The sequence below is a fragment of the Vanacampus margaritifer genome, chromosome 17 (assembly GCF_051991255.1).
Source record: "Vanacampus margaritifer isolate UIUO_Vmar chromosome 17, RoL_Vmar_1.0, whole genome shotgun sequence".
Classification (NCBI taxonomy): domain Eukaryota; kingdom Metazoa; phylum Chordata; class Actinopteri; order Syngnathiformes; family Syngnathidae; genus Vanacampus; species Vanacampus margaritifer.
Genome location: NC_135448.1, coordinates 16,161,316 through 16,189,301, shown reverse-complemented (window position 1 = coordinate 16,189,301; position 27,986 = coordinate 16,161,316). Strand labels below are relative to the sequence as shown.

The following is a 27,986-nucleotide window of genomic DNA, read 5'->3' as shown; positions in this document are numbered from 1 at the left end:
CTCAAAATTGATAACACATTTTATATCTCTTCTAATACAATAAAAAAACCTACGTTTTCATGTGAGAAAAAATGTTAAACTAATAGAAATAGTTCAAATGAATTTTTGACGTCTATAGCCGTCAATGGCAGTGAATGAGTTAATCGAATCGCGTGTTACCAATTGAAGCATTTTTTTTTTTTAAGTTGATCAACAATTCAATTAATAATCTTAAATTAGTTCAATAATTCTCTTTTTGGAGCGTGCTACAAAGTTGTTCGAACGTATTAGGTAAAGTCGGCTAAAGTCGTTGGAACGTATTAGTAAATTTGTATGAAAAGTAAAGTAAAAAAAAATAAAGTCGTTCGAGCGAGTCGTTTGAACGACTTTAACAACATCTTGACAAATTTGTTCGGACGACTTCTTGGTAAAGTCGGAACTGCTCCGTCAAGACGACGCTACGCTACGCGGCAGGAATCCATCCACCTTGTGAAAAAAAAAACTGTAATTTGCGTGACTCATGCCAAATAAGCCTGCATTAGTCACGTCTGACGGATTCCAAGCGAGAAAATTGTATATGATTGAGGTGGTCTCCAATGGAAACAGGCTCCTTTGGTGAAATGGGCGAGCAAGAAAATCACAAAACATCAAGGCAAAAAAATTAATAAATGGTGGATTCTAGATCCACTAATCGTGGTTGTGTTCAATTATCGCGCGCTGAATGAAGCAAACCTCGCAAGACCTCCAAGGGGGGGAAAGTTAAGCATAAAAAAAAAAAAATAATCGGCACCAGTCCTGGAACTTTTCTGACACAGCTCATCTGCTCATCGTGAGCTCACTGAGACAAATGACGAGGCCGGCTGCAAGCAAAGTCTTCACCATTTGCACAAATGTGCGCTAAAGGTTGCGCCGGGACGTTTCTTAATAAGTGAACGCGTTTACACAGCACACACGCATGAACAGGTAGATCCCAGCATCCCGCCATTAGCAGCACCCCTGGAGGATAACCGCGTCCGCGGCGCTCACGTGATTGATTTTGAACCCTTTCCACAAAGCAATGCAGTGCAGATAATTGTAGTAGCTCCGCCCACTGCCTCTTGTGCTTCCTCTGACTTTAAAACACAGCAGCGCGAGCCGCATACAAGCGAGCGCGCGTTCACGGTCAGCGCACATTTACGCGCGGGTGCAACGTGTGTGCGTGTTGAAAGCCATCCACAAGTTCAGTTTTTTTTTTTTTTTTTTATGTGTGTCAACTTGACACGGCACTGCCACTCATTGGGATGCAGCAAACGGCACATCTGCACCAAAATCTTACCTTGCGTCCCAAAATAGTAGCGACGAAATGACGCGCGTGCATGCAAATGAGCAACTTTCAGCACCGCATATTCTTACCTTGCAGCAGACTGCTGTAATGCTCAGTGGGGTGTCACAAACGTCCGCCTCTTCGTGCAGCTCCCCCGAACACTGTGCAGGCAAAGGATTGAGACGCAGCGGTGCGAGCTACATCCTCCCTCACGCGCGCGCTCTCTCGCTCTTTCTCTCTCTCGCTCTCTCTCTTTCTCTGTCTCTTTCTCTCTCTGTCTCTATCTGTGTTTCTCTCTCTGGCAGTCCCTCTCTCTCTGTCCCTCTCTCTCTCTCTCTCTTTCGGTCTCTGTCTCTCTGTCTGTCTCTGGCTCTTTCTCTCTCTCTGTCTGTCTGTCTCTCTCACTGTCTCTTCCTGTCTCTATCTGTGTTTCTCTCTCTGCCTCTGTCTTTCTTTCTGTCTGTCTCTCTGTCCCTCTCTCTCTCTCTCGCTTTCTCCGTCTCTGTCTCCCTCTCTCTGTCTCTCTCTTTCACTCTGTCTCTCTTTCTCTGACTCTCTTTCGATGTCTTTCTCTCTCTCTCTCTCTGTAAGTCTCTCTCTCTCTTTCTGTCTGTCTCTCTCTTTCTGTCTCTCTCTCTCTCTGCCTGTCTGTCTCTCTCTCACTGTCTCTTTCTGTCTCTATTTGTGTTTCTCTCTCTGCCTCTGTCTCTCCTTCTGTCTGTCTCTCTGTCCCTCTCTCTCTCGCTTTCTCCGTCTCTGTCTCCGTCTCTCTGTCTCTCTCTTTCACTCTTTCTCTGACTCTCTTTCGATGTCTCTCTCTCTCTCGCTCTTTCTCTCTGTCTGTTTCTGTCTCTTTCTCTGGCTCTTACTCTCTCTCTCTGTCAGTCTCTCTCTCTCTCTCTTTCTGTCTCTGTCTCTCTGTCTGTCTCTGGCTCTTTCTCTCTCTTTGTCTGTCTCTATCTCTCTCTCTCTCACTGTCTCATTCTGTCTCTATCTGTGTTTCTCTCTCTGCCTCTGTCTTTCTTTCTGTCTGTCTCTCTGTCCCCCTCTCTCTCTCTCGCTTTCTCCGTATCTGTCTGTCTCTCTCTGTCTCTCTTTCTCTGACTCTCTTTCGCTGTCTCTCTGTCTCTCTCTCGCTCTGTGTCTCTCTGTCTCTGTCTCTGTCTCTTTCTCTCTCTCTGTCTCTCTCTTTCACTCTTTCTCTGACTCTCTTTCGATGTCTCTCTCTCTCTCGCTCTTTCTCTCTGTCTGTCTCTGTCTCTTTCTCTGGCTCTTACTCTCTCTCTCTGTCAGTCTCTCTCTCTCTCTCTTTCTGTCTCTGTCTCTCTGTCTGTCTCTGGCTCTTTCTCTCTCTTTGTCTGTCTCTATCTCTCTCTCTCACTGTCTCATTCTGTCTCTATCTGTGTTTCTCTCTCTGCCTCTGTCTTTCTTTCTGTCTGTCTTTCTGTCCCCCTCTCTCTCTCTCGCTTTCTCCGTATCTGTCTGTCTCTCTCTGTCTCTCTTTCTCTGACTCTCTTTCGCTGTCTCTCTGTCTCTCTCTCGCTCTGTGTCTCTGTCTCTGTCTCTTTCTCTCTCTCGGTCTCTGTCTCTATCTGTGTTTCTCTCTCTGCCTCTGTCTCTCTTTCTGTCTGTCTGTCTCTCTCTCGCTTTCTCTCTCTCTCTCTGTCTCTGTCGTTCTGTCTCTCTCTCTCTCTCTCTCTGTCTCTTTCTCTCTCTCAAAACTCCCTCCCCTCCATACGTGGCTCACATGCAGCGCTCCCCAAAGACATGTCAGAGGCAAGCGATTGGTCTACAGAAGGGCCTGTACTGTATACAGCAGCATGAACATTCCTTCTTTTCCAAATATAATGACTTGATTATAAATGCATGTGCATCCTGAGGGTGCGCTTGCGTCAGATATATGTTAAGACGACATGGTCGGAGGAAGAAAAGAGCATTTGGTGGAAGGAACCAGCAGGAAGAACTCACAAAGGCTTTTTCAGTATGTACTGCTGGTCTTAACCGGGCTCGGTGGGTAATAAAATATGTATTTACACACGGCGGTGCAAGCTGATATGTGTTCACGTGCACAGAAATGTTTGGGGCAGGTGCTTAAGCAAACATTGTCAAAATGATTGGCACAATTAAGATAAACGGTTTTGATTGTGTGAAATGTATCCACTATGGGCAATAAATCCAGTTGCAAAGGGGGTGAAAAGTAGCTACGCTGGTTTTAAAAAGTCTACACACCCCTTGTTCAAATGGCGCAATTCTCACTACAACTCAAATAAATTGCCATCTGATAAGGAATTGATTTCAGAGGTGTAAAAAAAAAAAATCATTAGTGATATACCAATATGTTCTTTTTGTTGTTGCTTTTAGGGCCAATACTGATTATTAGTAGTCAATGACGCTGATTACCCAATATTTGGAGCCGATATTCACTCATTCACTGCCATTGATGGCTATAAATGTCAAAAATTCATTTGAACGATTTCTATTAGTTTAACTTTTTTTCCACACTTGCTATCAAGAGTATGAAAACCTAGATTTTTTTTTATTGTACATTTAGAACAGCTATAAAATTTGTGATTAATCACGAGTTAACTAGTGAAGTCATGCGATTAATTACGATTACAATTTTAATCGCCTGACGCCCCGAATTTTAAATCATCTTTTTTTATTTGTATTTTTCTTATTCACTGCCATTAACGGCTATAAACGTCAAAAAATCATTTGAACTATTTCTATTAGTTTTTTTCCACATTTGTTAACAAGAGTATGAAAACCAAATTTTTTTTTATTGTACATTTAGAACAGACATTTGTGATTAATCGTGAGTTAATTAGTGAAGTCATGCGATTAATTTTTTTTTTTTACATTTTTAATAATGTTTTTTTTAATGAATTTATGGCAGTGAATGAGTTAATTTGTTGTAAAAGGGAAAACATTGTGATGATGATGATGATGTAGCTTGTATTGACGTTTAAAGATTGTGTTTGTGTTTCACACGTTCATATCGAATCGTCATGCTGGATATTTCTGCCCGCGTTCAAAGTCACCACGCCAGGCACTTAACTTAGACACTACTGTAAATGGGTCACCGAGATGGAGCGAGTGAGAGAGTGCGTGTTCTAACAATAGGCCAATATGGCCATTTGATGAGTGCTTAGCGCATATACGTGCTAATCGTTAGCCTAATAATAAAACAAAACAATCGCCCATGTCATTACCAGAAAATGACCAATATCCTTCTTCTATGATTATCTGGGAATATTCAAATATGAGCTGCTATTAGGTTAGCAAAATAATAATGACCTACATTTTCCCTCTTCCCCTTGAGACACTCAACAGGCTTGAGGACCAATCGGCGACATCATCAGCCCTTACCCAAGTCTAGAAATTGAGATCATAACGAAGGAGTCTAAGGCAGACATTCGCGACGCAATGCGGAGTCTAAGGCATAACAAAAGTCGTCAACACGAGCCTCACAAACGCCTTGATTTTTTTTCACAAAACGCCTTCGGTGTTCATTTTTGATATTGCGTCTATGAATTCACCGCAGCCTGCATCCATCGAGACTCCAGCCAGGATCCAAAACGGCGGCAAACCACCTGAGGTGATTCCACTGCCGCAGTCGAGCTTTGTTTCGCAACTCTTCCAAATTTAGCAGATAGCATCTTGTGCGTTATCCATTTCTGTGCTGAGACTGAATCCATGTAGTATAGATAATAACGTATGCTTATTAACTCATTCACTGCCATTGACGGCTAAAAACGTCAAAAATTCATTTGAGCTATTTCTATTAGTTTAACATTTTTTCCCCTCTTTTGTTAAAAAGAGTATGAAAAGCTATAAAAAAAATTATTGTACATTTAGAACAGATATACAATTTGTGATTAATCGTGAATTAACTAGTAAAGTTATGTGATTAATTACGATTAAAATCTTAATCAACTGACGCCCCAAATTTTTAATCTTTTCTTCTATTTTTTTTTTTAATTCATTCACTGCCATTGACGGCTATAAACGTCGAAAATTAATTTTTTCCACTTTTGTTAACAAGAGTATGAAAACCTTGAATTTTTTTCATTGTACATTTGGAACAGATATAAAATTTGCGATTAATCGGGAGTTAACTAGTGAAGTCATGCGATTAATTACAATTAAAAAAATGTATTGCCTGTCGCCCCTAATTTTTTATTATTTTTCTAAATGAATTTATAGCAGTGAATGAGTTAATGAAATTGTCAAAGTGGTTAAGCGGTTAGGTTGCTTTTTGCACCTTCATGAATATCGTGAAAGCACTTAACTCATTCACTGCCATTGACGGCTTTAGACGTCCAAAATTCATTTGAACTATTTCTATTAGTTTAACATTTTTTCCACTTTTGTTAACAAGAGCATGGAAACCAACAATTATTTTCATTGTACATTTAGAACAGATATAACATTTGTAAATAATAGTGAGTTAACTCGTAAAGTCATGTGATTAATTGCGATTAAAATATTTAATCGCCTGACGTCCCTCATTTTCAATAAAAGTAAAAAATTATATTTAATTATTTATATTAGTAAAAAAAAAAAATGCTTTTGTTAACGAGTACAAAAACCTATAATATTTTTTATTGTACATTTAGAACATATAAAATTTGTGATTAATCGTGAGTTAACCATTGAAGTCATGCAATTAATTACAATAAAAACATTTCATCGTCTGACACCCCTATTTTTGAATAATCTTTTCTTCTTTTTTTCTTAATTAGGGGCATCAGGCGATAAAATTTTTAATTGTGATTAATCACATGACTTCATTAGTTACATTAGTTTTCATACTCCTGTTAACAAAAGTGGGAAAAAAAAGTCGTTGAAACGACTCGCTCGAACGACTTTATTTTTTTTACTTTACTTTTCATACAAATTTACTAATACGCTCCAACGACTTTATGCTCCAAAAAGAGAATTATTGAACCAATTTAAGATTATTAATTGAATTGTTGACCAACTTAAAAAAAAAAATGCTTCAATTGGTAACACACGATTCAATTAACTCATCCACTGCCATTGACGGCTATAGACGTCAAAAATTCATTTGAACTATTTCTATTAGTTTAACATTTTTTTCCCACTTTTGTTAACAAGAGTATGAAAAGCTAGATTTTTTTATTGTATTAGAACAGATATAAAATTTGTTATTAATCGTGAGTCAACTAGTGAAGTCACGCAAATATTTACAAATACAAATTGTTATCGCCTGCTGCGCCTAATTTTTAATCTTAAAAAAAAACATATATATTTTTTATTTTAAATCTTTTTTTTTTAAGAAAAGATTATTAAATATTAGGAGCCTAACTCACGATTAATCACAAATTTTAAATCTGTTCTAATCCATTTTTTTTTAAATCTAGGTTTTCATACTCTTAACAAAAGTGGGGGGAAAAAATGTGAAACTAATAGAAATAGTTCGAATGAATTTTTGACGTCTATAGCCGTCAATGGCAGTGAATGAGTTAAAATAGTTGTTGCTTAATTTTGACAGCTCTACTCTAAATGCAAGAAGACTAATAGGCATAGAAAATCGATTGGTTTCAGGACCATGGCCAGTGACCTGAGCCACTCACTGAGGCTCCATATATCATGTCCGATACTAGCGTGAGCCAGTCTAGCTTATAATCGGGTGATGTAACCGATGACAACTATTTCTCACAATTATCCACTGATGGATGAGTTATTGCAAAGCACTCGAGGAAATTTGCATTCACTTCCAACATTCCTCAGCAGGCTCCGATCTGAACTTTGCTGTATCCATGCTAATGCTAATTGAAAGAAGGCTAAAGGAAAATCAGTTTTGCTTTATTGGGTTTGCCAGCATACAAAAAACATGAATATGAATTAGTTCACAGGTCTACAGAATCAACTTTATTATTATTATTATTACTGCATGTATTTATAGTTTGGTTTCACCTCAGGTCAGAGTTCATCCCCACTGGACAGAATGAGCTGAACACAACAGCCGCCGCGTTGATTCCCAAACAAAGATGAGACTTCAGTGTGGGGAATTTTGTTCATCAACATTTTCGGCTTCCCGACCAAAACCGTTACTAGCCGTCAACGGCTTTAAGCTGTCAGTCAAGAGCGACTGTCACTAAAGGTGTCCCTCCCCCTAACGATGCCGGCAAGGTAAGCTCTGATTGGACGTGGAGTCGAATTCAGTCATGTGCCAACTGCGTTCACTCCAAAAAAGATATAAAGCCCTGCCAGTGTCATGCATTTTTTTTTTTTTATCTTGCAACAAACAAGGTTGTGGCATCCATCGCTCATGTTTCTGTGACACCTTTTACCGAAAACAAACGGCTGATAGTAGCAGTTCTGCTGCATTTACAAATATTGCACAGTATATGCTGGATATGCGTGGCTTCACTTTGATACGGTTTGACAATAACGCAATGCATCCTAATATCACAAAGATGGAATCCTGAAGGAGCAACGGGGGGGAGGGTGTACGTAGGAGCAATTTAAAAACAATGGCAATTAAAGGGGCAGTGTATACAAGATTGGCAGTAGTTAATAATGCAAAAAGGAAAAGTTTTCTGGACTATTCAAGTATTCCAGATTGAAATGGTATTGCATATATATATATATATATATATATATATATTAGGGGTGTGAATTGCCTAGTACGGCGTTTCGATCCGTATCACAATTCATAGGTCACGATTCGATTCCATACTGATTAATCCCGATATGAATCTATAAATTGATTATTGCGATTTTTTTTTTTTTTTACTCAAATTTAGAAAATACTAATCAATAAACTTGTACATGTACACTGTAAGGTTTGTATGAAAAGGTATTTATTTATCTGAAAATGGAGGCTTATAACTGAGCCACTGCATTTAACAAACAGGTTGCAGTCTGTTTCATGTTTGAACCGCACTGAAATAAAATATTAAGGCTTAATGTTCCATTAATATAACATTCTTCCATGCTTCACTCATTCACTGCCATTGACGGCTATAGACGTCAAAAATTCATTTGAACTATTTCTATTAATTTTACACTTTTTCCACTTTTAAAAAAAAAAAAATTTTTATTGTACATTTAGAACAGATGTAAAATTTGTGATTAATCGTGAGTTAATTATTGAAGTCATGTGATTAATCACAATTGAAAATTTAATTCGCCTGATGTGATTTAAAAAAGAAAAGAAAAAATTTGGGGCGTCAGGCGATAACATTTTGTTTTATTGTAATTAATTGCATGACTTCACTAGTTAATTAATCACACTCTTGTTACCAAAAGTGGAAAAAAAAAGTTAAACTAATAGAAATAGTTCAAATATTTTTTTTGACGTCTATAGCCGTCAATGGCAGTGAATGAGTTTATGTGTAAATCCTAACTCTATGTAAGACGTTTTGTTGAATATTCCCATAAAAAATGTAAGTTTAAAAATCGAATCGATTCGAGAATTGCGATATATATAACACCCCTAATATATATAATTTTTTATGTACTTTTTTTTGCTTTGTTTAATGGTCTGAACTGTTTCCCTCTCACAAGCTGAAACATGATCGACAGGTTTTGTTTTTGTCTCCCGGCAGTAGCGGCGTTTATTAATTTAGCGACGCAAGGCAGGACTGACTAAAAAATGTCATTATTTATTCATGTGGAAAATCATAACTGCAAGCATGATTTGTTGCCTCAGCATTTTTTCATTATTTTGCATCCAAACGCGAAACCGGTTCCTTTTACCAACCCTGTTTGCCGCCTCATATAATCGACATCGGCATTTTACCCACAATAAGATTTCACAAATCCAAACAAACATTGTATCGATGATGTCATCATCTCGTTCACGCATGCACACAATGAATGTAAAAGAGCGATTGTGGGCCTGCTGGTGAGAGACCGGCTGAGCCGAACCAGGCAATTAGTTTAATTGCAAACTGCACACGCAGGGAGGAAGACTGCAAACATGAGGAAGCAGAACACATCCCCTGAATGCAAACACTTGTATTCCGCCGGCTTGGCTGGCTGGCTGGCTTCCTTTCTCCGCTCGTCTGCAGATGAAACGAGGCCGGGACGTAACATGATCTGTCAAGATGATTTACTTTCAATTCGATTTTGACAGCGCACCTTTTTTTTTTTTTTTTCCGCTGGCCTTCCCATCTCCGTTTTAGGACGCGGCCGTTGATTGGGTCGAACCTTGGGGAGACGACCTCTGACTAAAGGCTTTGGTTTGACTGAGTGGTGATGACAACATTTGGAGGCGTCACAGTCATGCGCAAATATATTTCTGCACAAAATTATTCACAGTTTCAATGTTGCGGTTGAATGCTCAAAACGGTATGCGGTTTTGCGGTTTTGTTTTGTTTTTGTTTTGTTTTTTTCCCGGACAAAACTGATAAGAGAACATCTTGGCTTCCAGCAATGTTTTTACTGCCTGGTATATTCCGTTTGCATATTCAGCAGGAGCAAGACGAACACGCTTTTGCATTAGCTCGACTTCAAAACAAGCGCATATTGTACGGGATGCTGGTTTTTTTGCACACAAAAAAAAAAAACATAAAAAAAAAAGTAGAAATATGGCAAATTATTTCATTCGTTTATCTTCTGCACTGTAACGAAACAAGTCCAAATGGTTGAAATGCAATAGTTAGTAGGGATTTTTGATACCACTTTTTTTCAAAACTGATACCAGTAACGAGTACTCTTGAGTGGTCACCGATACCAATTCCAAGTACGGATACCACTAGTACTTTTTAATCCATTTATTTCATTCATTTTTAAAAGGAAAAAAAAGGCAATATTGAAATTCAAAGTAAAGCAAAAAAAAAATGAAAGGGGACAGAAAGAAGTAAAACTTATTTTGTCTGCCCCTGATCAACTAAAAAAAAAAAATTTTTTGCAGTAATTGTGCTTTAATGCTTTAAAAAAAAAAAAAAGACTGAGAAGATTTTGTTTTTACGATCCAGATTGTTGAAATGCATAGTTATTTTTGTTTTCGTCTATATTTCCCTTTTTATAAATTTAGTTTGTATATTAACTAGTAAAATTTCCTGATGGGCTTTATACATATTTTTAAGGCGATTCAATTTCATTCAATTTGTACGTTTTTAGTTGTATAAATAATAATGGGCTAGTGTGGTCTCTGTATCCACAACCGCAAACAACACGAATAGCACGTTTCTGTAAAAGAAAAATGGAAAGTGTCTTTTTCATACATAAAAAAAAGAGATCATTTTAAAGAAGGACCTCAATATCCCAATACAGTATTTTCCTTGAAATTGCATGAAATGAATGGCAATTTTCTATTCTTCTCATTTCTAGGACTTGATTGCGCAAGAGCACTAATGATAAATTCAAATTCTAACATTTGAAATGCTTTTTTTTTGTATGACTAACCTTGAAAAAATGTTGACAAAAGTGCTTACTAAATCTATTCACACTCGAATTAGTTAAACATGTTAGCTCAACACACACATGGCTCGTTGACATATTAGAAACAAAGCAATAACATTGGAATTTTTTACAATGCAGCATTACCTATTCTATATAATATTTTTTTTCTTTTTCTTTTGGGTGGATTTTGCAGCGCTTGCGGGTTATAAACTTTTAACAGGTCAATAAAAACCATTGCTGCAAAACAAACAAAATAAGTCATCCAGCATGCGTCTGCGTTGTTTTTGGGTGACTGGCGCCACCTGGCGGCAGAGTGGAAAATTACATCATGAATCTTGATTAGTAAATTCTTAAAGAGGGCAAACAAGTGAAGGATTGTGTCGCCGCGTGGAGGATTTCTAAATTTGAGATGGTGATAATGAATTTAACGGAAAATTCAACTTTTTCATAAAAAATAAATAAATGCATAATTCCCTCCTTTTCTTGTTCTGATTAAAATTTGAATTTATTGAAATGTCTATTGAGCATGACGTAAAAGGCACGCACACAAAAAAAAAAAAAAACACACACGTCTTGTGTCGTTGCCCCCAAATGAGGAGCGCAAATGAGGGTCACGTACTATAGAGTTGCCCCATCCCATTTCCTGGACAGAGTTCCTGAGGGAGGGCCGAAGTGAACTCGGAAGCATGGGAAAGTTCTCCTCACTTTATTTTTCCGATGACACGGAATCTTTTTAAAGAAGACGAATAGGATTCAGAGGAGCATTAAAAGGGAGGGCAAGCTGGGAGACTGAGACCTTCCGCGAGAGAGAAAGGTAAAAACGGGCTTGAAATGGACGTCTTTTTGTAGAAATAATAATAATCAAATACGTATGAATTTCTAAAAAGAATAGCCTTATATAACCTTCGCATACTAATTAATAAAACTTTCTACCGTGTATAATTCAAAGATTTAGAAATGTTTGCATGTTTACAGTAACTATAAAGTTGCTATTGCTTACATCTCACTTAATTTATTTTGACTTATTCAATACTTAGAGGAATGTTTACATTCTAAATGAAAGTGGCGATATTTAGTCATAAATATCCATGACTTGACTTTATGTGGGATTTATTTTTGCCCCCGTTTTTTGTCTAGCAGGGCTGAGCTAACAGTAAAACAAAAAGTACTCTAAAAAAAAAGTGTCACAGCGGTACCCAAATTCGCTCCTCACAGGATGTTTACTCAGATGTATAGTGTGTGTGTGTGTGTTAGTGTGTGTGTGTTTGTGTGTGTGTGTGTGGCTTCCCGACAAACTACTGTCTCATTATCATTAAACACTCCCCATTTGCGATTCCTCTCAAGTCACGATGCAATTATAGCAATCATTTTGTACCCAAATGAAGATTCACATTGCATCGCTGATTTGTCCTCATTTCGATTAACTCATTCACTGCCATTGACGTCAAAAATTCATTTGAACTATTTCCATTAGTTTCACTTCCCCCCCACTTTTGTTAACAAGAGTATGAAAACCTATAAAAAAAATATATATATATATTGTACATTTAGAACAGATATAAAAATTGTGATTACTTGTGAGTTAACGATTGAAAAAAAAGATTATTAAAAATTAGGGGTGTCAGACGATTACATTTTTTTATTTTAATTAATTGCATGACTTCAATAGTTAACTTACGATCAATCACAAATTTTATATCTGTTCTAAATGTACAATAAAAAAAATTCTAGGTTTTTATACTCTTGTTAACAAATGTGGAAAAAATGTAAAACTAATAGAAATAGTTCAAATGAATCTTTGACGTCTATAGCCGTCAATGGCAGTGAACGAGTTAATAGCACTGCTGGAAAAAAGCTTTTATAAGAATCCTAAAAAAGTTAGATGTTTACATTCATGATCGTCAATATTTAAGCACGGTATACTTGTTTTTGTGGGAGTGGAGGTTGTTTGGAAGACCATTGTAACAAGACTGAGCTCATGGAAGAAGCAATAGGGGGGCAATAGCCAACCTCGCTCCCTAGTAAAAGTGCGGAGGGGGGGATGCCACTTAGCAGAGACTTTAATAAACCTACATAATTACGCACTTATGCATTAGATGCGTGCTCGTTAAAACGCCTGGTGCAGAAATAAAATACCAGTTAGGTGTTAAGTGTTGCTGTTTTCGCAAATGCAGATGTAAAAGCGGTGGCGGCTCATTAGCGATGTTTAGAATGATTGGAAGAAAAAAGAAAAACATACTTGCAAGCAACTATTGCTGTGTCCTATTTGAACACAAAGAAATGACTATTGTTAAAAAAAAAAAAAAAAAAGAAGTAAAAAAGATTCTGATAAAAGGGGCTTTGTTTTGGGCTGACCTGCCTCATTTTAGCGCCTTGTGAACATTCAGGAACGCATCAAGTTTGGATGAGAAGAGGTATTTGGAAAATGTAGTTTCACCGTAATCTTCTCAGTTGGGGTGTAACAAAAAACGGTTTGAACCGGAAAATGTTGTTTTTTATTTTATTTAAAAGATGTGGTTGCATTGAATCCAACTCAATCTAATTGTTCCACATTTACAGTACAGACAAGTTCATTTCAATGTATTTAAAATGACAACAAAAAGTGGCATTGCATCATACCGTCTCGGACCAAGCCATATCAAATCAGGAATTGAATCGTTCCGCTTTCAAATTAAATCATCCTTGACTGGTTTTGCACCCACATATCGTAAAACTATTTTAACTCATTCACTGCCATAAATTATTATTATTTTTAAAAAATTAGGGGGAAGAGGCGATGAATTTTTTTTTTATTGTAATTAATCGCATGACTTCACTAGTTAACTCGCGATTAATCACAAATTTCATATATGTTCTAAATGTACAATACAAAATTCTAGGTTTTCATACTCTTGTTAACAAAATAGGGAAAAAATGTTAAATAGAAATAGTTAAAATGAAATTTTGACGTTTATAGCCGTCAATGGCAGTGAATGAGTTAAAGTGGAAGTCAACCTCAAACATTTCTTGACAATAATGTGTTATATGTGACCTCACTATTCTAAACATGACATTCTGATTAATATTACATTTTTGGAATATGAGTTATGAAGCAAAATCCAGCCGGATTCATCCATCTGAGGGGGCGGCCATTTTGTCGACTGAAGATGACGCTCAAGCAATGACCAATCACAGCTCACGTGTTTTCTAAAGCTGCGCTGTGATTGGTCGATAGCCAATAGCAAACGAGCACCATATTATGAACAGTTCAAAACGGTACAAAACATTTCGGCTTCTGCTGGAAAGCAATCAAATGTCAGGAAAAGCCTACTAGAACATCTGAATTTTATTTGGCCTTTATCAAAGGGATGTTAAGTGGTGGCAGGTGTCTTCTGAGTCCCATGAAGTTTGAACGTGACTAGCCTACCAAACTCCGATTCTGATGATTCCTTCCTGGTCCTTGTCCTCGCAGGATCAGAGGATGTCCAGAGCTGACTGGTCCTTTCTGGAGCACCTGCTGGAGGAGGGCCAGGAGTATTCGACAGGCGTCGGCCGCGTCTGGCTCACCGTTCTCTTCCTGTTCCGCATGCTGGTCCTCGGCACAGCCGTGGAGTCCGCCTGGGACGACGAGCAAGCGGACTTCGTTTGTAACACGCGGCAACCGGGCTGCACCGCCGTCTGCTACGACAAAGCCTTCCCTATCTCCCACTTTCGCTATTTCGTCCTCCAAGTTATCTTCGTCTCCACGCCGACCATCTTCTACTTTGGATACGTGGCCATACGGTCGGCGAAGGAGGAAGTTGCGGAGGACGAGCGGCCGGAAGAAGGCGGAGCTGTCGCGGAAAGGCACAAGAAAAATAAAGAGCGGGGTGCTCAGAAAGGAAGCGTCCCTGAGAGGAGCCAACCAGAAGCGCCGAAACTGAAAGGCAAGCTGTTATGCGCCTACACCTTCAGCATCCTCCTAAAAGTTCTCCTGGAGGTCGGTTTCATCCTGGGGCTGTGGTTCCTTTACGACGGCTTCCTGATCGAAGCGAAGTTCGAGTGCGTAGGCTTCCCCTGCCCCCACACGGTGGACTGCTTCGTCTCCCGACCCACCGAGAAGACCATCTTCACCATCTACACTCAGGCCATCGCCGCCGTCTCCTTGCTGCTCAACCTCATCGAGCTCCTTCATCTGCTCCAGCTCGCAATTTCCCACCGGCTGAAAAAACGCTACCGCTCTCAGGGTCAAGTCTACCTAAAACGTTCCGAGCAGGTAGCGGCGTCGGCGGCCAGACCGGAGGCCCCGGAGGCCCGGGATGAAACGCCAGAGTCCTACACCGGGAGCCCGAGCGAGTCCACGGGCTACACGAACCCCTGTGAGAGTTTCGGCGATCTGGCCATAACGGTCAACTGGGAGCCGGCGGAGGCCGGAAGCGACGTGCTTCCCAGCTATACGAACTGCATGGAGGCCATGAGGACATCCCGTTCACCCAGGAACCACTACGGACAAAAGACAAAGGACAACCACAGGGGAGCGTCGAAACAGAAGCACTATGTCTGAGCCAGACATTTTGTTATGATTCTAACATGCTTGTTTGCACATGACACTGGAAAAAGAGGTAGCTGAAATAACAGACAAGAGTTGCACTGTGAACCCGAGTGCCTCGGAGGCAGCAACATGCTTCAAAAAACATTGGTCTGATAACGGACCTATTTTGAAGAACTGTTCCCCAAGGCAACCAAAAACTTGACGGTCACAAGGTGCTACATTAAATAGCTTGAATATGTGAAAAAGAAAAAAAGGGTCGAGGGCGCCGGATGTTATGGGAGCATTTAAGAGAGTTGTATAACGGATAAAAATAAATACATTCCCTTGAGGTCCGCATTGTCATCCCTAGAGTTCCTCTTAGCCCGTATGATGGAATGTTCCGGTCTAAGCTCCGCTCCCGAGAGGATAATGGCTTTGCAGATGCACACGTACTGTTTGCTTCCCGTTTCGCATTTGGTGACTTAGTCAGAGGCTAGATAACAGAACTTGGGACTTGTGAGGATTCCAATCGGCTCACTACAATGGACTACTGACCGACCACCAGTTGGATTTTTGAGAGGTGCCAAACAGAGGTGGCAAATCCAGGTCCAGAAAGTAAAAACCCTGCCACAGTTTGGCTTTACCCCCAGGTGCTAGCTAGCTAGCTAGCTAGCTAGCCCCCATGGTGCTCGTTTACCTGCTAGCACCATGCCAAACTGTGGCAGGGTTTTTACTTTCTGGACCTGCTAGCTAGCAATAAACAAGCACCATGCGAGCTAGTTAGGGAGCTAGCTCACACCTGGGGCTAAAGCCAAACTGTGATAGGGTTTTTACCTTCTGGACCCAGGTCCAGAAAATGCCAAATTGTGGCAGGGTTTTTACTTTCTGGACCTGCTAGCTAGCAGGTAAGCGAGCACCATGCGAGCTAGTCAGGGAGCTAGCTAGCTAGCACCTGGGGCTAAAGCCAAACTGTGGTAGGGTTTTTACCTTCTGGACCCAGGTCCAGAAAATGCCAAATTGTCGCAGGGTTTTTATTTTCTGGACCTGCTAGCTAGCAGGTAAACGAGCACCATGCGAGCTAGTTAGGGAGCTAGCTAGCTAGCACCTGGGGCTAAAGCCAAACTGTGGTAGGGTTTTTATCTTCTGAACCCAGGTCCAGAAAATGAAAACTCTGGCACAGTTTAGCTTTTAGCGTCTACTCAACCAGCTCCCGGCGCTTGGATGCTTCAAATGGGTCTGACAGGAAACAAGATGGACTAAAGGTGGTACAGAAGGTGCCAAATCAATGAAATATGTATTTATATAAAATGTTTTGTTTATTTATTGGAAAATAAAGTTAGGATAAACCGTCACAAGTGAATGATGTTGGTTGGCTAACATTCCTCATGTCTTTCACTACCGCTGATCAGGGAGTAACGGCAATCATTTACTCAAAACTCACAAACACTGAATAAGACCCCAGGGTTACCCTTTTTCGAACCCAAATGTTTGGTCACATAAACGCAATTGAGTGTTAGCACCTGTGAACAAAACATTGGCTTGTGTTAGGCAAACGCTTTGTCCGCAAAGAATCTTTGTCACAGGAACTACTTATGTATGTGTGGCGGCCATCTTACGTTGCCAATCGCTAAGTGAGTGTAACTTGAATACAGTGATTTTTCTGCGGCATTTTCACTTTATTTTGTGTGTGTGTACTGTATATATACTCATGTGTGTGTCTGAAAAGTCAGAAAGTAAGAGAATTTGTCGAAATTTTAAGATATTTTTGCTTATTTTTAGTACGGCATTTTTTGCAGTGTAGGACTAATCACTAATCACGCTTATACGGGTTATCCCGAATGTTTCAGAATCCAAAATTTTCACCTTAACTCGAATATTGATGTCATATAAACAACAACGTATTCAATTATATTGTAAAATGAAGGCGGTTGAGCACTTTTGCTAGCTCTGTTGAAAATCCCAAAGAGACGTCTCATTGTTAAAACTGTTTTCATGGCTAGTAATTGAGATAAAAACAAGACTTTGGCTTTACTAGCTTCCATTTTCACCAGCACTGGTCCTCATTAAGTCGCAGGTGAGATGACTTTAAGCGAAAGGTATGCCCTGGACTGGTTTACCATAAAATTATAATTACGATTGAAGTTCAATTTGGCTGTGATTATAATTGGGATTGTAGGCATTCAAGTTTCTTGTTTATTTTTTTAAATGCTTTCATTTCACTGCAGTTGAATGGAAACGTGGTACACAATAATCGGAAGACCGTCTTCAAAGAGGAACTTTTATTATGTTCTGGCACCGTCAAAGATGAATTGGCAGATATTGTTAACTCGAAACAATCCAAACAACCTTCCAAAGTTGCCGGTTTCCAAGTCTATTCACTAAAACTTGGCTGGCATTCCCGCGCCGTCCTATTATCTCGGTACGGGTGGGCGGGTGCACGCGTGCAGCCGTCCGCGTTGGGCACAACCCTGTTATTGTTAACGTGGGTGTTTTCACTGAGCCAAACAGGGAGGGCGGGGGGGGGGGGGGGCATTCAACAGATTGCAGGGGTCGACCTGTATTGTCGTCGGAGCTGCCGACCAAAAACCAGGGAAGATGAAGTGCCAACATTCTTTATTACGTTCGCCGCCGTCAGAATCCGTCACACAAATAAGCTAATGTGAATAAGATGATGAGTCATCGTGAATGACGGGTCGTCCTTACGGTCCTACATCAACCCTTTTTGGGATGGACAGCCATTGTGACTGCGCTTCCTGAGATTGTCGGAGTCATTGCTGATGCATTTCCTCACTGTGTTGGTAAGCCACGTGTTGCTGATAAACGCGAAGAAAGCCACAAATCTCGACAAAAACAACCCCGAAGACAAATCCGACTTCCTGATAGGACACGATTTGTCGTATGGATGCAAATGTATAATGGAACGTATGGTGTTCCACAGGGTTCAATTCTGGGGCCTTTGCTGTTTTCATTGTTTCCGCTGTCTCTGGGTTCCAGCGCAACTAACTATCGAGCAAAACTAAAGGAACGTGCCATTAACTCATTCACTACCAGCCATTTTCACTGATGCAACCCCCTTCGCTCCTGGCTGTTTTACTGGCCCACAGAATATTGTGTTCTATTACTATATATATATAAAAAAAATGGACCCTACCAAAAAAAAAAAAAAGATTAGAGTCTCTTCTTTCATCAGTGCAAGACCTGTGCTATGGTGTTCCCATAACTCATTCGCTGCCAATGACGGCTATAGACGTCAAAACATCGATTTTTACTGGGCTGGCAGTGAATGAGTTTGTTGTTGTTTGACCCCCCCCCCCCCCAGCTCATTCATGAAAGATGTTGCGCTGCCCATTGAAGAAAAAAAAACAACAACCACATAGTTGACGTCAATTAACGTCGATGGCGTTCCTCGATCATTTTAATGAAGGCACAGAAACTAAAAAGCAAGAAAATGAGCATAAAGTTATTTACACGCAAATGTTATATAGGCAGGGATAACGAAAACTGGCTATGGCATTGGAGTGGCTGGGTTCAAAAAAAAAATTTGAACATAATGATGTAATTATCGTTCTTTAGTGTTTACTGTTAACATGTATGCCAACTTTCTTTTGTTTCCTGGACTTTCATGCTGACAAACGACTCTCCGTGTATCCATAACAATATCCAGTCCTCAATTTGGGCATTTTACACCTCAACAAAACAAAACTATTCTGCAATCACTAAATTTAGATTCTGGACAGGAAGTGGGTCTGTATCTGTTTCCTCTTCCACTATTGTTTCCCCACTGGGACCGGTCCACTGAGGAACATTTCACCCTGACAATGGGGGGGGGGGGGGGGGGGGGCTGCAGTGGGCTTTGTTCGACGCTGCCCATCAAAAGTCAAGAGGAGGATGATGGACTGCACTCTAACTCAACAACTACCAAAAATATTCTCTTTTACTATGCTGTATACTGCAAATATTCAGAAAAACAGAAAAATAATTATTTTATAAAACAGGGGGAAATTACTCAGAAAAACAGAGGAAAATATATATATATTTTTTTAACAGAAAAAAATTACACACAAAAAACAGGGGGAAAATATTCAATAAAACAGAAAATAAATATTCATAAAAACTGAAAAATAATTATTTTATAAAACAGGGAAAAATGTATCAGAAAAACATTTTAAAAAGTATTCAGAAAAACAGAAGAAAAATACTACAAAAAAAAACAGGGGTTAAAATATTCAATAAAACAAAACAAAACTCCCTTCCAAAAATTAGTCAGAAAAACAGGACTTTTTTTTCCCTCAAAGTGAATGCAATACGCTTCCGTAATTGTCCACCATCATCCAGCAGGAACAATGGAACGCCCCCCAACATCCCCCTTCTACTTTCCCAGGAGCCTTGGACTTGAGTTCCCACAGTGCTGTCCAGTTTGGAGGAGTCGCCGCTCCATTGTTACCTGTCCTCTAATTGTTCCCCGAAGGACGCAGACGTACACACTCCCGCTTCCTCCCCATGCAGATTCAAGCTTCACATCCATCCTTTCTGAAAAGTAAGAGTGGTGAGCAAACCGGAGTCTCGTCGTCTTTCCCATGAATAACTTTCTGGTGCAATGCATGTGAAAAGGTCCCGGGGCTTGGAAGATCGGATATTATTATTCAAAACAGGAAAGGCTTGCGAGAACAAAACTGTCATTCTCTGCAAGTTTTATTTTAAAAGCCTCCTGACGTCCATTTATGACTCGGGTGTTCGGCGGAGGTCAAAGGTTATTAGTGTTGTTCCCTAACTTTTTTTTCCCTTCAAGTCTTCTGTGTTCACCTCATGCACTTTTTCTGATCTCGGTTTTGTGCAAATAAAAAATATTTAATCTATCCAGATGTGATGTGGTTTGTGTCGACCGACGCATGTCATTCCAATGATCGCTCATGAGCAAGCTCAGGAGAAGCCTGATAACAATCCTCACCTGCTTTGCAATATGGAGACGTGGACAACAGGCTGGATAGTGTGCCCCGAGGACCAGGATTGAGAAACACTGCTCGAGGCCATTGGGTTCAAAAGTTGTGGGAAAAGAAGTCCACATAAAAATTTGTGGGTTGGGTGCAGTACCACATGCCCCCAGCAAATGGCGCACTCCCTGGAAGGGTGACGTTTCAGGTTAGCATATCCGGGTTTCGGCTCGTTTGTAATTGTTCAATAATGTGATAAAACAATAAGCGTGCCGTTATAAGACGCGCATCGTTAAAGCCACCAAGGAAATAATAGTTCGACAAAAAAAGAAGAATCGTTGAGAATCCGTGTGGGTGGAGTCAAGCAAAGTTTAGTGAAAATTCAGAGAAAAACTGAGAAGCAACTGAGACACGATGCAATACTGCCCTCCTGTGGATGAATGGAAATAGGATTGAATTGTTCGTGAACTGTTAATTAATATATATAACAATCGTTGGATTCGTACTTGAGTAGATTACATAGCTGACGACCAGCATGTGTATGTGTGAATTGAAAGTAACACCCATAAAAAAATTATATAATGGCTGGTGGGGAGGGGTGAAGGTTGGGGGTACCTCTGAGTAAATAACTTCTAACTTGATTTGGGAAGAAGCGTGCTCACCACCTTCATTAATTTTGGTCAGAGCAACGTGATTAGGTGGCATGTGCAATAAAATATCGACTCTCGAACCGGTGGTAACGCGTTCGATTCCCGCGCTTTCCCTTATTTTCTATAATTCCAGAAATAATCTCATAAAAATTGCAGGGATCTGGAATCGAATTCAGGTCTGTGGATACGGTAACCTTTGCTACTGAACACTCGGCCAATTTCCTCGCTGTGAATGACTAACTTGAGTTTGGAAGAAGCGTACTCATCACTTTCATTAATTTTTGGTCAGAGCAACACGATTAGGTGGCACATGAAATGACAACATCGACTCCCGTACCGGTGGTAACGGGTTCGATTCCCGCCCTTTACCTTACTTTCTATAATTTGAGAAACAATCTCATAAAAACTGAAGGGATCTGGAATCGAACTCAGGTCTGTGGATACAGTAATCTTTGTTACTGACCACTCAGCCAATTTCGCCTATGTGAAACTCTTATTTATCAAGTTTGTACACTAATTTGAGTTCGGAAGAAGCTACTCATCACTTTCATTAATTTTTGGCCAAAGTAACATGATCAGGTGGCACTTGAATTAAAACATCGACTCCCGTACCGGTGGTAACAGGTTCGATTCCCGCCCTTTACCTTATTTTCTATAATTTGAGAAATAATCTCATAAAAGTTGAAGGGATCTGGAATGGAACTCTGGTCTATGAATGCGGTAACCTTTGTTACTGACCACTCAGCCAATTTCGCAATTATGAAACTCAAATGTATCGAGTTTGTACACTAATTTGAGTTCGGAAGAAGCGTACTCATCACCTTCATTAATTTTTTGGCAGAAGAACGTGAACAGGTGGCATGTGAAATAAGATATGGACTCCCGTACCGTTGGTAACGCGTTCGATTCCCGCCCTTTACCTTATTTTCTATAATTTGAGAAATAATCTCATAAAAACTGAAGGGCTCTGGAATCGAACTCAGGTCCGTGGTTACGGTAACCATTGTTACTGACCACTCGGCCAACTTCCTCGCTGTGAAGCTCAAATTTATCGAGTTTGTACACTAATTTGAGTTCGGAAGAAGCGTTTCACCCTATACCTATACCATAAATTTGACCTAAAGAACCGGAAGTTTCAAGACGGCTTAGACGAATGGCTAACGACATGGCCTCTGGAACAGACGAGCAGGGTTCGATCCCCATCAAATACTTTACTGATTTTATCAGGATTTTCTGTCTAAATGCAGTCGAAATACTTTTTTTTGTTTTCTTGGTTCAATAAAGCTTTTGAAAAAAACAGCAAGTGATGACGTTGTTACCGAAAACCTATTTAAGGTGTGACTAATTGAACGAGCGATCTTTCTTTCTTCGCCAGCATCACGTCGACGTCCTCCGCCTGCTGTTCGCAACATCTCGACAAGATGACCAAAAGCTTTTACAAGAGGTTTGTTTAAAGATTTTTTATTACACTCGTAGTTGTAACTTTTAACATGTTCACCTTTTCAGCATGCAAACACCTTGGTAGCATGCTAGCTAAAATGTTTGCGCGATCGTGGTCAATAAATCAACGTCAATCGCGTGCTAAAATGACACCAACGCATTTATTTGACATGTTCGGAAATAAATGCTCGCGGTAAGTAAAGTACTTCTTTGTTAAAACTTTGTTCTTAAACGCCGAACGGTACTTGGAAACGGAAGATCTTGAGTAACACGAAGTGCTTTTTCCCTTTCCAGCATCTGGAGAAAAGCACCGTTTGGCAGAAGGTAAGTTGCCAGCGTTTGTACATTAGCAACTTCAGTGAAAATCAACTCTTAACTTTCTTTACATTTGTCCACAGGCTTGCATCTTGAAGCGAATAGACTCCCCTTGAAATCAAGTTGCTTACTTCCCCCATCTTTTTGACCATGGCTTAGAAGGCTTTTATTTATTTATTTTTTTGCTCCACACTGGCTAAACGTGCTTGCATGTTTCCAAGCTAACCATATTATGTCACCGTGTCTTTCAGCCCAGGCCATTGACACGATGTCCAGCCCAGCCCTGTTGTCGTCACTGGTGAGACACAAACACTCATACACGTTAAAATGTGATATCATGTTTTAATTTGTTTTAGTTCATGGTGAGGAAGATAAAGACATGCCAGGTGATTTGCACTGACCATTCCTAACGTCCTGCTTTTTTCTATGTGTACAGGTAAAAACGGCATTTTGACTTGAAACAGAGCTGCATGAAGAACAAGAAACGTGTACAAGGCTGGCCATTGCTGGGTTTGAGCATGCTGCAAAACAAAATGGCTGACGTGAACATTTGATAAACCTATTTGACCATCTCTCTTTTTGTAGTTTCCCCAAAGCTGCATTGAACTGCGCTTCACTCGGGACCCTCAAAAAAGGTACATTTACCTTCTTTGCTGACACGTTGACGTTGGTTTTCTTCTGCTTTTGTTAACTAAATGGTGCCAAAGCATCTCTGGGCCCTGGAGTAGCTTAACCACTTTTTTTTTTTTTTTTTTTTTTTTTTAATTGTTGACACATGTTAATAAACTGAAGTAGAAGCTAGACTGGTTCATTGCTCATCTCCTGTTTGTGTGTCGGTTCGTCCGCTGCCGAAGTGGAAGGTCACTTCAATGTTTTCTTCAAGGTCATCTTCCTGTGAAAGCAGCTGCGTCATCACTGACCGTCCCAGAAACGAGTCGCAGGTCCTCTTCTGCACTGGTGGGTTTCATCTTCTGTCAAATTTGCTGCATTAAAGAAAAAAGAAAAAAAACACTTGACTTCGTTTTTGTTATTGTAGAGTCCACTAGACCAGGCAGTGACTTTTGTCCAACACTTGTGTTCTTGGTGCTAAATTGATGCCATCAGCTTGAAGTTGACGGTAAGCTTTGAATGTTGTCGAGCTTTTCCTGTCTTACAATGTTTTTCTGCTGCAGGTGCCGAGGAACATGGCGGGCTTCCTGGCGACGCAGCCGTGTGAGCGATCGGCCCAAATCCCACAAAAGTTGTCGGATCCCCTTCTTTGCTGGTGGGCTTCATCATATTTCAAAAACGTTTGCTGCACAACAAGTTGACTTGACTCACTGATGTCGTTTTGTTTTAGGGCCGCACGATCTGCTCCTGCTGGCTCGCAACTTCACCTGCTGACCACAAGGAGAAGGCAATGAAGTCATACAACTTGCAGTTGTTTTTTTGTTTGTGTTAATAAAAAACTTGAAACAAAACATCTTTACTTTTTCATTTTGTCATTTCAACATTTACTCTGCAAAAAAAAAGTAGAAATTGAAACATTTCCACTTTGCTGAACTCTTCTTGTAACATTAGAAAACCTGCAAAAAAACATTTTGAAAGAATTATAACTTTTCTTGTAAAATTAAAAAAAAAGGGAAAAAAAATCTTGCTAAATAAAGGGGTGTGGCCAGATTGCATGGTTATGCAAATTATTGCGCAGGAAGCCATCTGACTGGTGGGTTCTTTAATTGCCAGAATCTGATTGGTTGGCCCCATAAATGGACGTTTATGCAAATTATTGAGCAGGAAGCCATCTGATTGGTGGGTTCTGTAATAAGTAACAGAATCTGATTGGCTAGCCCCATAAATGGGCGTGGTTTATGCAAATTGCACCATTTATTTGCATAAATGGGCATGATTTATGCAAATTAGGCCATGTATCCAATTTCCGGTGTGGAAAGTGGGTGTGGTTATTTGCATGCAGCCAGCTGATTGGTCAATCCGGAGAGGGTGTGGTCAGTTATGCAAATTATTTTGCATGCAGCCAGCTGATTGGTCAATACAGAGAGGGCGTGGCCAGTTATGCAAATCATTGATTTATTTTATTTTTTTTATGTCCATTCATTTGCATTTTGAAGCTTCCTAGTAGCAAAAAAAACATTATTGGGCTCTTGAACGGATTGCAAGTGGATTGTTCAGGTTGTTCTTGAAGATGTTTTGGCCCCTGGTCCGAGCAGGCTTCCTCGATTCATGTTAAAAATCCCGCCATCTGGCCTTGAAAATGAAGCCAGAAAGCCAGCTCGGACGTGAGGCCAAACGTCTTCAAGAACAATCCACGTGCAATCCATTCAAGGCCCTGAAAATACAAGCACAGCGCAGTTAGAAATCAAACACGGAGACACTCATTTCACTTCAACAATATATTTGACTTGAGACAAGCACTTTTTTGGACACAGCAATCATTTCATGTTGAGCTCAAGTTACAAAGACTGCTTGACAGGCTGTACATGGATGCAGCAACACACGGCACCATGTTGTGTGTGTGTGTGTGATGTCACATGAGCACAAGTGAGCCATCGTCTCCGAAAGCCAACAAACACACTAACAGACAAGAACATCATTCAATCCTTCTCGACATTTGTTTGAATAGCATTATTTTCAAACGTTGGCAAAAATAACATCCATTGATGGATTTCAAAAGACCTTCATGTTATTTTGCCAAACATTTTCAATCATTTAGCCACAACAATGTCATTTCACAAAGCACATGCTCACAAGCATTGAATGATGTTCTGCTGTGTGTGTGTCGGAAATCAAGCAGAGGTTCAAGCGCATTGGGAAGTGGCTTTGTGACATCACATACCTCAAGCACACAACATTTGCCTTCAAATAGCGCACGCACCTGTCCAGAAGCAGCTTGCTGTCAATGGAGTGCAGAACCATCCGACATGTCCCAAAAGTCTTGAGTCTGTTGGCTGCGTGTTGGTCCAAGACCTCCTCCCATCCTGTCGGGAAACAAAAACAAAAGGAGTCAGTCATGCTCATTCACATCAAATTACTCACAACACAGCTAAGTCCGATGCTACCCAGCTCAACCATTTTTTTTTTTTTTTTAAACTGACAGTGAGTAAGCAATCATGCCAAATCGGCTAAAAATTGTTAACAAAGGTTAGCATGTGAAATCATCAGTAAAAGCAGAAACATTTTTAGCAAATCTTTTTTTTTTTTTTTTAAATATTTGGACACTTGATTAGGTGCACTTGAGGGGCACCTTGTGACTTTTCTATCTACTATCAGAACCTCTACACATTAGTCAAGACAGCAACAAGTTGCTGTTAACGGGCTGACCCGTCACTCGATTCATCCACAAGTGGAACCACACAACATCACATCATTCAATGCTCCTGGACATGTGCTATGAAGATTTTTTTTTGTACAAAAAGTATTTATTTGAATAAGCAGGCAACATAATATCAACCTAAGATTTTTTTTAATATATTAGAAAAAAAAGTTTTTATATTTTCTAAATATTTAATTTTTCAATCATTTGAGCCACACCAATGTGATGTAAAAAAAAAAGAAAAAAAAAAGCACATGTTCAGAACCATTGAATGTTGTTCTGGTGTGTGTCTAAGTAGATCAAGCGCAAGTCAGCGCACTGACAAATGGCAAAGTGGCATCAGACACACCTTAAGCACACAACATGGCATCCTCGGTGTAAAAAAAAGTACACACACCTGTCGAAAAGCAGCTTTCCAATTGCATTCTTGTAGCGCAGACCCATCCATGTCCCAAACGGCCTCGATCCTGTCAAGAAAACAGAAACGGAAGCGGTGAGTAATGCTCATTTGCATATCGTAGGTGCCAATTTGCATAAAACACTAGACTTTCATACAATTGAAATTCTCTTAAATATTCGTGTCACTCGTTGATAAATGTCATATTATTGAAGTTTTGACTACAGGCTGCCTGTTGATGATTTTTCATAGAATACAAGTGATACATGCAGTGAGCAAGCAGGTCAGTGCATTCCAATTTAAGCCACTCCCATCACCCGCTCACTCCGCTCGGCTGACTCCACCCTTCTCACGCCCACCACCCGCACAAGACCGCGCCTTTGCCAACCGCTGCTGCCCCGCAGGAAATCGGGAACGCCCCCTTGAACTCGAAAATCGATTATTTTTCTTTTTCATTTTTTTAAATCCCACTTGCGAAATCCGGAAAAAAAAGTACCCCGATTTCACCGACGGACTACAATGTGACGTCACTCTACAATGGCTACCCCTTTGAAAACACAGACCGTAAATGGTAAAAGTTAAAGTACCACTGATTGTCACACCCACCCACAATTTACTCGAGTATAACACTAGATAGCTTTTTTCATTCCTAAATATACGACATAACTATTCGTAACACAACGCACGTGGCACTATGCCGCTATCTCCCTACATGCAATTATACGGTGAACTACTGAACTGTATAAAAAGCTTATGATATGAGATAAAAACATTAAATGAAGCTAAATTGCGCAGAAGGTCGGAACTGAAAAAGCAAGTCGGATAAATTACGACCATTCTCGAATGCAGCATCAACTAATCCCACAAGGCATCAGAAATACTGAGTCATTAGAACATTTTCAAATGCTCAAACTGGATTTTTTTTGTTAATCCTGATGTTATTTTTTAGTATTTAATATTATTATCTCACACTTTCTCGTTTTCGACAAGTAGACCAAATAAACACATTTTACATTGGACAATAGTATCGTGTTTCGTTAGTTTATCTAATCGAGTCAACCGAGGACACGCTAAATAAGCGACGATGGTTCTTTTTAAACAAAAATATACATTTAGAGGACCATGCAGTAAAAACGTGGGAAAGTTGAGCACGAGTTACCTTTTCACAACACGTTGCCACTTTTCTTCAGCTGACGGGCAGCAGTCGACGTGGAGACAATATTCCTTTATTGTGGACGCCTCTGTGCATGTAAACATTCCAAAATTACCAACTAACGCAACTTGGGAGTCGAGCATGTGCTCAAAACAAACAAACAAAAACGCCGAACTAAACAATTTTTCATTTCCTTTTCCGGTCAGTGTTTAACTTCCGGGTCGCAGCTGAGTCCAGAACTAACTAGCTAAAATAATACTAATTATACTACTACTCATAAAAATGATAATAATAATAATTATTATTATAATTATAACAATAATACAAATAATAAACACCGTAGCGAATAACAAACTAGAGGGCAAATTTGTCGAGCAAAAAAAGAAAAGGTGAAAATAAACAAATTTTATATATGTTCTAAATGTACGATAAAAAAAGTCTAGGTTTTCATACTCTTGTTATCAAAAGTAGAAAAACATTTTTTAACTAAGAGAAATATTTTTTTTACGTTTATAACCGTCAATGGCAGTAAATGAGTTAAGGAGTTCCCAGACGTAAGAATGCCAAGAGTATGCAAAACAGTAACCAGAGCAAAGGATTGCTATTTTGAAGAATCCATAATATAAAACACATTTTCAATG

The 27,986-nt window shown here is 39.8% G+C and overlaps 3 protein-coding genes and 1 long non-coding RNA gene across 15 annotated transcripts in view; 2 read left to right on the top strand and 2 right to left on the bottom strand.

Annotated features, from left to right (window-relative positions):
* dlgap3 (discs, large (Drosophila) homolog-associated protein 3) overlaps positions 1-2,631 on the bottom strand; it is a 108,169-nt gene extending 105,538 nt beyond the window's left edge. For 2 of the 3 annotated variants that reach the window (XM_077548574.1, XM_077548575.1), the window contains exon 1: positions 1,372-2,630. The gene's annotated coding sequence lies outside the window, so the exon portion shown is untranslated. Of the gene's footprint in view, positions 1-1,371 lie in introns of all 3 variants that reach the window. The other variant, XM_077548576.1, reaches the window with a different exon arrangement.
* Positions 2,632-7,348: 4,717 nt separating this feature from the next.
* gja4 (gap junction protein alpha 4) lies at positions 7,349-15,501 on the top strand. 2 transcript variants are annotated; one of them, XM_077549605.1, is made up of 2 exons: positions 7,349-7,441; positions 14,115-15,501. In XM_077549605.1, exon 2 carries the CDS (start codon positions 14,124-14,126, stop codon positions 15,183-15,185), a length of 1,062 nt encoding a protein of 353 aa, XP_077405731.1. In that variant the 5' UTR covers positions 7,349-7,441; positions 14,115-14,123; the 3' UTR covers positions 15,186-15,501. The 2 variants fall into 2 exon arrangements, with proteins under 2 accessions (XP_077405731.1, XP_077405729.1); XM_077549603.1 differs by lacking the exon at positions 7,349-7,441 and adding an exon at positions 11,318-11,477.
* Positions 15,502-22,026: 6,525 nt separating this feature from the next.
* On the top strand, positions 22,027-23,944 carry LOC144037849 (uncharacterized). 4 transcript variants are annotated; one of them, XR_013289082.1, is made up of 10 exons: positions 22,066-22,177; positions 22,240-22,366; positions 22,468-22,497; positions 22,572-22,786; positions 22,925-22,998; positions 23,074-23,123; positions 23,372-23,445; positions 23,525-23,605; positions 23,661-23,752; positions 23,828-23,944. It is a non-coding gene; the product is annotated as an uncharacterized LOC144037849 (long non-coding RNA). The 4 variants fall into 4 exon arrangements; XR_013289085.1 differs by having other exon boundaries at positions 23,343-23,445; XR_013289084.1 differs by lacking the exon at positions 22,240-22,366 and having other exon boundaries at positions 22,044-22,177.
* On the bottom strand, positions 22,817-27,558 carry LOC144037848 (uncharacterized). Of its 6 annotated transcripts, none has more exons than XR_013289081.1 (5): positions 27,352-27,558; positions 26,193-26,262; positions 25,358-25,460; positions 23,643-24,811; positions 22,817-23,471 (listed from the first exon to the last, which is right to left on the bottom strand). XR_013289081.1 is itself a non-coding variant. In XM_077549734.1 (5 exons), the coding sequence occupies exons 1-4, from the start codon at positions 27,486-27,488 to the stop codon at positions 23,824-23,826; spliced, it is 354 nt and encodes a 117-aa protein (XP_077405860.1). In that variant the 5' UTR covers positions 27,489-27,558; the 3' UTR covers positions 22,817-23,471; positions 23,809-23,823. The 6 variants fall into 6 exon arrangements, 3 of the variants coding, with proteins under 3 accessions (XP_077405860.1, XP_077405861.1, XP_077405858.1); XR_013289079.1 differs by having other exon boundaries at positions 23,643-23,867; XR_013289080.1 differs by having other exon boundaries at positions 23,643-23,864.
* Positions 27,559-27,986: the final 428 nt, after the last annotated feature.